The sequence below is a fragment of the Chrysemys picta genome, chromosome 3, assembly GCF_011386835.1.
Source record: "Chrysemys picta bellii isolate R12L10 chromosome 3, ASM1138683v2, whole genome shotgun sequence".
NCBI lineage: Eukaryota > Metazoa > Chordata > Testudines > Emydidae > Chrysemys > Chrysemys picta.
Window position 1 is genome coordinate 6,151,221 of NC_088793.1, and position 11,633 is coordinate 6,162,853.

An 11,633-nucleotide genomic window follows, 5' to 3' on the forward strand; every position below is an offset into this window, starting at 1 on the left:
TTTAAAAAGGAGCCTCTGCTTCGGGGTGCCTAATGCTTAAGTTGTCCCTGGTAGAGAGGCTGATAGAACTGCTCAGCCGTGTGTGTTTCCACCCAGCACACACACACACACACACACACACGCAAACACACACTGCCCCAATGCAAAAGGGGACCTTTCAGAAAACCTTTGACAAGGTCTCTCACCAAAGGCTCTTAAGCAAAGTAAGCTGTCACGGGCTAAGAGGGAAGGTCCTCTCATAGATCGGTAACTGGTTAAAAGACAGGAAACAAAGGGTAGGAATAAATGGTCAGTTTTCAGAATGGAGAGAGGTAAATAGTGGTGTCCTCCAATGGTCTGTACTGGGACCAGTCCTATTCAACCTATTCATCAATGATCTGGAAAAAGGGGTAAACAGTGAGGTGGCAAAATTTGCAGATGCTACAAAACAACTCAAGCTAATTAAGTCCAAAGCAGACTGCAAAGAGTTGCAAAGGGATCTTACTAACTGTGCAACAGGGCAACAAAATGGCAGATGAAATTCAATGTTGATAAATGCAAAGTAATGCACATCGGAAAACATAATCCCAGCTATATGTATAAAGTGATGGGGTCTAAATAAGCTGTTACCACTCAAGAGAGAGATCTTGGAGTCATTGTGGATAGTTCTCTGAAAACATCCACTCAATGTGCAGCGGCAGCCAAAAAAGCAAACAGAACGTTGGGAATCATTAAGAAAGGGATAGATAATAGGACAGAAAATAATCATGTTGCCTCTGTATAAATCCATGGTACGCCCACATCTTGAATACTGTGTGCAGATGTGGTCGCCCCATCTCAAAAAAGATATAGTGGACTTGGAAAAGATTCAGAAAAGGGCAAGAAAAATGATTAGGGGTCTGGAACAGCTTCTGTATGAGGAGAGGTTAAAAAGACAGACTTTTCAGCTTGTAAAAGAGACGACTAAGGGGGATATGATAGAGGTCTCCAAAATCTTGACTGGTCTGGAGAAAGTGAATAAGGAAATGTTAGTTACTTCTTCACATAACACAAAAACTAGGGGTCACCCAATGAAATTAATAGGAAATAGGTTAAAACAAACAAAAGGAAGTATTTCTTCACACAACGCACAGTCAACCTGTGGAACTCCTTGCTGGAGAGAATCTTGTGAAGACCAAAACTATAACAGGGTTAAAAAAAGAACTAGATAAGTTCATGGAGGATAGGTCCATCAACGGCTATTTGCTAGGATGGGCAGAGAGGCAACCCCATCATCTGAGTGTCCCTAGCCTCCGACTGCCAGATGCTGGGACTGGACGACTGGGATCACTGGATAATTACCTCCTTCTGTTCATTCCCTCTGAAGCACCTGGCACTGGCCGCTGTCAGAAGACAGGACACTGGGCTAGATGGACCCTTGGTCTGACCCAATATGGCCGTTCTTATGCTTTTATGAGTCATGCACCGGGATAGCCCAGGGGTCTCTCTGAACGCACACCCAGCTCGCCTAGTCTAGAGCTGTGAAAGCGTCAGAGCCGCCCCCTGCAAGAAACATAATCTTAACGTGCTTCCATGGCAGCCACCACTCAAGGAGGCTTTTATAAACTCTCCCTAGCTGGAGGTGGGTCTTGGGAGAGCTAAGAGGTGGAGCCAGTCCTATAACTCCACCCCCCTACGAAGGCTTAAAAATGGAGCCCCCTGCAGCAAAGCCACCAGTCCTGCCCTGTCCTCCAAGACAGCCTGTCCTGCCAACCACCTTTCCCTCAGCTACCACAGAAGTCAGAGGTCGATCGATCAGCCCCCAGCCCATCCATCAGTATCCAGTCAGAGCCAACGAGAATCCCAGCTTTACCACACACCCGGGGGGGTGGGGGGGGGGTTGGTGGTTTAAATGGCAAAGTGAGGATGTTGACTCTCTATGCCCCATTCAGTTCTTGGCATCTCCACTGAGACTGCCACCAAGGGGCCAATTCGTGACAGTCACAGATGTGGGGCTTTTCCCCCAGACGGATGCTTGTCCACTGAGATAAGGATGGAAACACCCCCCCCCAACACACACACACAAACTCATGTCACAAAGGCCCATCATTCAAGGCTGAAATTAGCTGTCCCATTGTAAGCTGGGTTTCCTGTCTCCCTTCCAGAGTTCAGGCCGGGTGGGCTGGGTGGGGTGGGAGTCAGTAATAGAGATTATATGGCAGTGGGGAACCGGCTGGATCCTTTCACTGGCCATTTCCAGACTTGCTAAGGTTGGGCTGTAGAAATTTTGTTTCAAACAATGCAATATTATTTTCGGCCGTTAGTTGGTCTCCACGGAAACACACACTCAACCGTAACTCTTTCCTGACTGAGTCCAGTTTGTTGTGAATAACAGCTTTGGGTCACGTCTCACCTGGGCTGGATTTGTCAGGGTGAAAGACCCCATGGCCTAGTAACAAGTCTCCTCCACCAACTAGCATTTAAAATCTCTAACTTGTGCTCATTGACTCCAGATCAGATCCGACCAGCATGCCAGTTAAAATAATAATACCTAGCTCTTATAGGTGATGGTTTTCCAGCTCTGCAGATTCACCTGGGATCTGAGAGTCAAGCTGGGTCCTTCCCTTCCCATGCATTATCCCCAGTAATAAACATTTTGCAGGGCCAAGATGCTGTTGGTTGCACCTGAGCAACCTGCACTGCTGTTTATGGGATTGCACCTACCTCATAAAGCTGAAAGGGACCCTGAAAGGTCATTGAGTCCAGCCCCCTGCCTTCACTAGCAGGACCAAGTACTGATTTTTGCCCCAGATCCCTAAGTGGCCACCTCAAGAATTGAACTCACAATGCTGGGTTTAGCAGGCCAATGCTCAAACCACTGAGCTATCCCTCCCCCAAGTGTTCTGGGTTGTAATTTAGGAGGCAATTGATGCCCAAGGAGGGACAGACTCCAGCTCGCTGGAGGTGTAGTATGGTGGCTCGGCAAGACTCTCAGGGGAAAAGAGATCTGCTGATTAAGCAGCTGCCATTTTGACACATTATTATTATTAATCACATACAAAAACCTACATTCAAAGAATGCTCTTTAGGCTGCAAAGTCGAGCACTCGGAAGTTAGGAAACGCCAGACAGACAGTTGCATGTGCAACCCGCTCTCTGGCGCCGTGCGTGTCCCACGTGTGCACTGATGCAGTCAGCGACTAACTCATCACGCAGCGGCAGGCAATGGCCGTGTGCTCGAGCAAGGTCTGGGCCAAAGGGCTGGAGCCGCAGCCAGGCCTGGCCATGAGCACACAGATCCAAGCTCTGCAGCTGAAGGGCTGGCCCGGAGTTCCCCTTCCAGCAGTGGGACTCTCCACGCCCATTTGGCAACGCTGCCGGATGGAGAGGCAAGTCCCAGCCCCACACTCCTTCCGCCCCACCCTCTCTTGGCAGCCGCGTCCGTGCTCCAGCTGGCCCCACTCTACCAGGGCATGCTGGAATATCCAAAGCTGAATCCAAACCCAAAGCCCGAGAGCATCCCCCACCCCAAGCCCTAAGACGTGGTCCCTGAGACTGGCCCGCAGGGAGTCCACAGCCTGGTGAGGTCAATCAATGCAGCCTGTTCCCGAGAGCAGCAGCTAGCCGGAATGGAGCGTGGACCCAGGCTTCACATGTCTGGCCAAGGCCCCGCTTGGGCTGCAGGACGTCAGGACACTGCCTGGCCTGACGCCGGGTGTCCAGGAGGGACTTGTCAGCCCCTCGGGGAGCATTCTCCCATAACTATGTATTCCCTGGGTCGGGCGCTATTCAATATTTTCATTACGGATGTGGATAATGGAGTGGAGAGTACACTTATAAAATCTGTGGATGACACCAAGCGGGGAAGTGCTTTGGAGGACAGGGTTAGACTTCAAAACAACCTTGAGAAATCGGAAAATGGGTCTGGAATCAACAAGAGGCAATTCAACAAGGACAAGTGCAAAATATGTCACTTAGGAAGGGGGAAAAAAAAAAAATCAAATGCACCACTACAAACTGGGGAATAACTGGCTAGGGGATTGTACTGCTGCAAAGGGTCTGGGGGTTACAGTGAATCACAATATGAACATGAGGCAACATTGTGGTGTAGTTGCGAAAAAGGCGAATATCCTTTTGGGGTGTATTGGCAGGAGTGTCATATGGAAGATAGGGGAGGTAATCATCCCACTCTTCTTGGCACTGGGGAGGCCTCAGCTGCAGGACTGTGTCCTGTTCTGGGCAACGCACTTCAAGGAAGAAGTGGACAAATTGGAGAGAGTCCACAGGAGGGCAACTAAAAGGATAAAGGTTTAGAAAACCTGACCTTGGAGGAAAAGGTTAAAAAAACTGGGTATGTGCAGTATTGAGAAAAGACGACCCGATAACTGTCTTCACATATGTTCTGGGCGGTTATAGAGAGGGTGGGGATCAATTATTCTCCTTGGCCACTGAAGGTAGGGCAAGAAGGAAGGGGCTTTGTCTGCAGCAAGGGAGATTTAGATACTAGGGAAAACACTCTAACTCTGAGGGGAGTTAAGCTCTGGAACAGGCTTCCAAGAGAGGTTGTGGAATCCCCATCATGGGGGATTTTTAAGAGCAGGTTGGACAAACACCTGTTAGGGCTGGTCCGGGTTTATTTGGCCCTGCTTCAGCACAGAGGCCGGGACTTGATGGCCTCTCGAGGTCCCTTTCAGTCTGTCATTTCTATGGTTCTATAATTATCTGGTTTGAACAGGTCCCTACAAACCTCTGCTCTTTGGACCCAGTGGAAGAAACCTCCTGAGGGCAGGGGACCCGAAAGCCCCTTGAGGCACATGCTAGGAGCTTTGTCTTGTCTGGGATTTTTACGATTCAATCCAACCAGAAACAGAGGCAATGGATGTATGGGTAGGACTCTGGGGCTTTTGACATCCAGCCAACATCCACGCTTCATCTGGCCTGGGGTTCATGTTCTCACCAGCACCCTTGCCCGCTTGCACCCCTAAACGCGATCCCTAGACTTAACGTAGCGATGGTCGCCCCGGAAACTGTTGCATTATTTGTGTTGGTGGATTTCAGTGCGTAGTGCTGGCCTGACAGTCCTAGGGACTGAAATCCCCAGCTCAGGTACAACACGGTAACCGTGCAAGCGTCCCCCGAGCTGCCCTGCCCAGCTGCCTCATCTCTCTAGTGCGGGGAGGGCAAGTTCGGTGCCCAGGGGCCCATCCAGGCCTTGGTCCATCTGCTTAAAAATTTGAGATGCAGAGAACAGCTTTCACGGTGAGTTCTCTGCTACCTTTCCGTGCACATGGCCGCTGAGCGAAAGGGCCGAGTGGTTCCATTGCATCTGGAGCTCCCCCTCACCCCAAAGCAGCTGTGAGGATTAACACCAGCTCTTGTTGGAGCTCATGCCCCCAGGGCGTGGGAGTGGTGCCCATTTTTCCATGGGCAGAGAGTTCCTGCAGAGCCTTGCTCAGGGAGGCTCTCCTGGCACTTACCATCCTCGCAGAGGTTCAGTTTGGACAGGTTCCTTCCATCAAATGACTCCTCGAAGATGGAGCCATTCTCCCGCTCGCTGAAGGTGTGCAGGTACATGGCCTTGTTCTCCATCCTCTCGCTGCCGGGGAAACAGAACAGGCAGGTGAGAGACTGCACAGGGGGAGGGGGGGGACGACACACAGACAACACAGGGCTCTCCACTAGCTCATGCGGTAGATGCCTCCGGGTTTGGAGCTGATGGAGCAGGGTTTTCGCCCTGGCTCTGCAGGGTTGTGGGGGGAAATATGTGGGTCATAGAATATCAGGGTTGGAAGGGACCTCAGGAGGTATCTAGTTCAACCCCCTGCTCAAAGCAGGAACAACACCCACTAAATCATCCCAGCCAGGGCTTTGTCAAGCCGGGCCTTAAAAACCTCCAAGGAAGGAGACTCCACCACCTCCCTAGGTAACGCATTCCAGTGCTTCACCACCCTCCTAGTGAAATAGTGTTTCCTAATATCCAACCTGGACCTCCCCCACTGCAACTTGAGACCATTGCTCCTTGTTCTGTCATCTGTCACCACTGAGAACAGCCGAGCTCCATTCTCTTTGGAACCCCCCTTCAGGTAGTTGAAGGCTGCTATCAAATCCCCCCTCATTCTTCTCTTCTGGAGACTAAACAATCCCAGTTCCCTCAACCTCTCCTCGTAAGTCATGTGCTCCAGACCCCTAATCAATTTTGTTGCCCTCCACTGGACTCTCTCCAATTTGTCCACATCCCTTTTGTAGTGTGGGGCCCAAAACTGGACACAATACTCCAGATGCGGCCTCACCAGTGCTGAACAGAGGGGAATGATCACATCCCTCGATCTGCTGGCAATGCTCCTACTCATGCAGCCTGTAAGCGAGCAGGACTCACCCCGCGGCGCCTCCTGCTGGTCATCCATGGGAATTAGCTTACCAGCCCTCTGGAGCACTCTCTGTTGGCCAGTGATCCACTACCGCTGGGCCCCAGTGTCCCTCCGGGACCCTTGTGCCCCTTTCTCTGAGGTGCTGCCCCCCTGGCAGTACCCCCACACTCTCAGGTTCTGGGTCTCCCCACCCAGGGGAACCCCCACCCACTAACCCCACCTCGCGTCAGTCTGGGCTACTGCCAGTCACCATCTAGCCCCACGCGCTGGGGCAGACTGCAGTGTATCAGCCACTCATCACCGGCAAAGGGGTTCAGACCTGCTGCCTCCTGCAACTCAAGTGCCCCTTTGGCCTTACCCTAGACCTGCAGCCTGGGGCTTTCCTAGGCCGGAGCTCCCCAGTTCCCTTGGCCTTTCCCCAGCCCTGCTCCACTCTAGGCACTTGGTTAAGCTCCCTGCAGCCAGGCCCTTCTCTCCCTGAACACAGAGAGAGACTGCTGAGCTCTTAGCACCAAGCCTTTTTATACAGGCCGGCTGGGGCCTGACTGGGGCATGGCCGAGCTGCAGCTGCTTCCCCAATCAGTCCTCCCCAGACACAGCCCTCTCCAGGGCTGCTTTTAACCCCTTCTATTTTAGGAGCAGGGTAGCCACCCCATTACACAGCCCAATATGACCATGTGACCACACTCCTGTCCCTGTTATTTTATTAGTTGTCCCCCAAAATCAGTTGGGTTTCAGATCCTGTAGATCCTCCCCTTAGGCTTCCACCCGCCCACTTCCTGGAACCGAATAGGTACACAGCCCAATATGCCATTGGCCTTCTTGGCAACGAAGGCACACTGCTGACTCATATCCAGCTTCTTGTCCACTGTAACCCCCAGGTCCTTTTCTGCAGAACTGCTGCTTAGCCACTCGGTCCCTAGTCTGTAACATGAATGGGATTCTTCCGTCCTAAGTGCAGGACTCTGCACTTGTCCTTGTTGAACCTCATCAGATTTCTTTTGGCCCAAGCCTCCAATTTGTCTAGGTCACTCTGGACCCTATCCCTACCCTCCAGCGTATCTACGTCTCCCCCCAGCTTAGTGTCATCTGCAAACTTGCTGAGGGTGCAATCCATCCCATCATCCGGGTCGTCTCAGCGCATGAATTCTTCACACACTGACAGCTCAGCCAGGGACTGGAAAGGTCTTGACATCTCCCTGAGGCCATCGGAGAGGCCAGATGTGCCCAAGCGGGGGGTGAACTGAGGTCTCCAGAATCACTCAAGATGGCGCTGGCCCAAGCCTGCCACAGCCCAGGTTGGTCTCGGGGAACAGCCGTGTTAGAACCACGTCAAGCCACCTCACGGCGCAGGCTGCTGGGATGGAGCCCACGGCCCAGACCCTCCACGAGGGGAGGTGGGTGTAGCTGGAGCACCCTAGGGTCCTCCTTGGCCAGGGATTAAAACACAAGGCGTCCGGACCATGCCGGGGATTTCAGACATGGCTGCCAGCGTGTGTTAACTCCCCTGCAATCGGGGCCTAGAGAGACCCTTGGTGGTTACTGCGAGCGCGAGGGCCGGAGAGGTGGAACCGGGTCATTCGGCAACCCCACACAGGGCCCCCGCTTCCACCAGGCCCTGCCTTTAGAGTGCCTGGCCTCCCACACGGGGCAGGCGAGAGAGACTACTCTGGGTCGCCTGGGTCCATCCAACAACCCTCTTAGCGGACGGCCTGGCCCTGTGTCGTCACGGCTCACGCAGAGCCAGGCGGCCCCTCTTGGAACCAATGGGGCTGATCCCCGGTGGGAGTCGGGCCGGCTCCACAGAGGAATATATCAGGGTCTGCGGGGTGCCAGGGAAAGGGGAATCAGGCCTGATGGCCCCAGCCCCCACCGGCCATTCCCCTCGTGTTGCTGGCCTGCACCATGGGGGTAAAGCAGTGCCGGGTGGGAACGGGGGGTATTACACCGCTGGCCAAGGAGAGCCAGGCCAGGCCCCACGCGCTCTCCACAAGGGCTGTGGTGTGGAGGGGGTTAATATGGGGCTGCTTCCGTTGGAGCTGAGCCTGCCAGGTGGAATGTGCTGAGCACCCCCAAACTCATCTCACGTGTGCCCCTCAGGCGTTGGCTACGGTGGATAAGGGTCTGCTCCCTCCGCCAAGCCCCCTCCCTGCCCCTTCTGGTTCCAGCCACCAACAGCTGCCGCCTGCTAACTCCACTGGGTTTAGTCACCGAGACCCCCGGGCAAACGGCTCCGGCTCCATCTGCTGGGGGACCTGCAGGGCTGCCCTGGTGGGAAACGGCTCCACTCGGCTCTCACACGCCCAGCCCTGCACTGAACGCTCACAGAGCATTCACACCCCAGCGCGGATTCGCTCAGAGCGAGAGGCGGGTTCTTCAGTCTCTTTAATACAGATCCAGCCGGGCCGTCTGGCCAACACCAGCCGTGCCTGGCACATGGTGCAGAAACCCTGGGCATTTCCATCGGGCACTGCTGCCACGGCCGGCTCCAGGCACCAACTTACCAAGCAGGTGCTTGGGGCGGCCAAATCCCTGGAGCCGGCCCTGACTGCTGCTCCAGTTGGGTGGGGGCGAGGGGTCCTGAACATACACAGCCCTCGACGGAAACCTTCCAATCCAAGCCTGAGCTCACTGGCGGTCCCCCCCTGTGCTCTCCCTGCCCCATGGGCCCCCTGCGCAGGGCTGGGGCTGAGGCTGGCAGCTAGTGACTCAGTGCATCACACGCTGCATGTGGGCAGCTCTTGTCAGCACTGAGGCACTAACCAGGCAGAAACGGTGTCACTGCCCCGGTTTTACAGAGGGGCACGGTCAGGTACAGGGAGAGCCGTGGTTGGACCCAGGTTGGGGACCCAACATTTGAGCACCCAAAACTGGTGGCTACTTTGGAAAATGGTAGCCTAAGTAACTTGCTCAGAGTCACAAAAGTAGCAGCCTCTTGGATCCCCAAAACCCCTGTTCTAAACACTACACCGTACAACCAGAGAGAGAACCAAGAGTCCTGCCTCCCAGCCCCCTGCTCTAACCACTACACCGTACAACCAGAGAGAGAACCCAAGAGTCCTGCCTCCCAGCCCCGTGCTCTAACCACTACACCGTACAACCAGAGAGAGAACCCAAGAGTCCTGGCTCCCAGCCCCCTGCTCTAACCACTACACCGTACAACCAGAGAGAGAACCAAGAGTCCTGCCTCCCAGCCCCCTGCTCTAACCACTACACCGTACAACCAGAGAGAGAACCCCAGAGTCCTGGCTCCCAGCCCCCTGCTCTAACCACTACACCGTACAACCAGAGAGAGAACCCAAGAGTCCTGGCTCCCAGCCCCCTGCTCTAACCACTATACCGTACAACCAGAGAGAGAACCAAGAGTCCTGCCTCCCAGCCCCCTGCTCTAACCACTACACCGTACAACCAGAGAGAGAACCCCAGAGTCCTGGCTCCCAGCCCCCTGCTCTAACCACTACACCGTACAACCAGAGAGAGAACCCAAGAGTCCTGGCTCCCAGCCCCCTGCTCTAACCACTATACCGTACAACCAGAGAGAGAACCAAGAGTCCTGCCTCCCAGCCCCCTGCTCTAACCACTACACCGTACAACCAGAGAGAGAACCCCAGAGTCCTGGCTCCCAGCCCCCTGCTCTAACCACTACACCGTACAACTAGAGAGAGAACCCAAGAGTCCTGCCTCCCAGCCCCCTGCTCTAACCACTACACCGTACACCAGAGAGAGAACCCAAGAGTCCTGGCTCCCAGCCCCCTGCTCTAACCACTACACCGTACAACCAGAGAGAGAACCCCAGAGTCCTGCCTCCCAGCCCCCTGCTCTAACCACTACACCGTACAACCAGAGAGAGAACCCCAGAGTCCTGCCTCCCAGCCCCCTGCTCTAACCACTACACCGTACAACCAGAGAGAGAACCCCAGAGTCCTGCCTCCCAGCCCCCTGCTCTAACCACTACACCGTACAACCAGAGAGAGAACCCCAGAGTCCTGGCTCCCAGCCCCCTGCTCTAACCACTACACCGTACAACTAGAAATAGAACCCAAGAGTCCTGGCTCCCAGCCCCCTACACTCATCAGGAGATAACGTTCCTTCCCAGGCAACTCTTTCGATGATGCATCCCTTCTCAAGCAGCTCCTTAACCAAGTTGCCCCGGTACAAACATTTTGGGCTCCTTTAAATCCCTCTTGACCTTTTAAGTGTATTACCAGGAGCAGCCAAAAATCCCCGTGTCCCCTGCTATCCAACGGTCCCAGCAACCCAGCCCCGGGCGGGAAAGACGCTGCAAAGAGGGAATCAGAGTGACCCCAGTTCAGAACCTTTCCCCCAGCCCTTCTGAGCAGGGCCTGAAGCCCAGAGTAGAGCGAGCGGCCTCTCTAGAGCCAGGCTGGGGCTTTGAAACACATGCCCGACCCCCTCATCCGCACTCTGGGACCCCCTGAGTTCACCGGCCCACCCATTGCCGTGGGAAATCTGCCACCCTGGAGAAGTTGCTTAAGCTGGGTCTGAAGGGTAAAGCTGCGCGCAGTGACTCACCTGCAGGCTGAAATCTTGCAGCTAGAAGGACGAGGCGTTTTCCTCTTAGTTCCTAGGAGGCAGCATGGCCCAGGGAGGGGAACCGAACTTTGTGCTTTACCGAGAGCTCCAGAAACTCGGGGAGGGAAGAAAAGAACTAGGCAGCATCTGCAGCTCCTTCCATAGTCGGCTGGGGCTGGTCAGCCTCTTGCAAGGTTGCGCTGGGGGGATGCAGAGATTTCCCCAAATCCTCCTTGCTCCTTCCAGGCTTCTTCCCAGTGGGGGAGAAGTTAGGAGAGAGACCCCAGCCCTCCTCTAGGACCAGGCAACGCCACAGCCGAGCGGGTTTTCCAGGCTCTTGTGTGCAGCCACCCGGCCTGGGGGAAGAGGGCACCGAAGGATGCTCCGCAGAGCCAGTGGCAGCTGCAGGGCTGGGCTGCTGTGAACTGAAGTTGCTCCTTGGCAGGAGACTTTTGTAGCTCTTGGAGGAGTTGCCAAGGCTAAAGTTGGGGGGGGTTGTGCGCCCTCTTGTGGTCAAGACGCTACAGTGTGGGCGTATCAGGGCAATGCACAACAGGGCGAAAAACTCAGGAAAATAGCCAGGGGCTCGTCCTAGCTATGGTCTCTCGTCCCCTGAGTATCCGAGCACCTTCCTCTTTATCTTCCCGCCAGGGGGGAAGGCTGTTCCCCAATGGGCAGAGGGGAAACGGAGGCACGGAGGGACTAAGTGACTTGCCCGAGGTCATACAGGGCAGTGGTTTTCAAACTTTTTTTCTGGTGATACAGTTGAAGAAAA

The 11,633-nt window shown here is 54.5% G+C and overlaps 1 protein-coding gene across 1 annotated transcript in view; it reads right to left on the reverse strand.

Moving 5' to 3' along the window:
• The window catches only part of SCARA5 (scavenger receptor class A member 5), a 152,515-nt gene extending 141,203 nt beyond the window's left edge, over window positions 1–11,312 (reverse strand). The window contains exons 1-2 of the mRNA XM_005284098.4: window positions 10,859–11,312; window positions 5,435–5,553 (exon numbers count right to left, since the gene is read on the reverse strand). Coding sequence (XP_005284155.2) covers window positions 5,435–5,546 — 112 coding nt within the window. The 5' untranslated portion in view covers window positions 5,547–5,553; window positions 10,859–11,312. The remainder of the gene's footprint in view (window positions 1–5,434; window positions 5,554–10,858) is intronic.
• Between the last annotated feature and the right edge of the window lie 321 nt (window positions 11,313–11,633).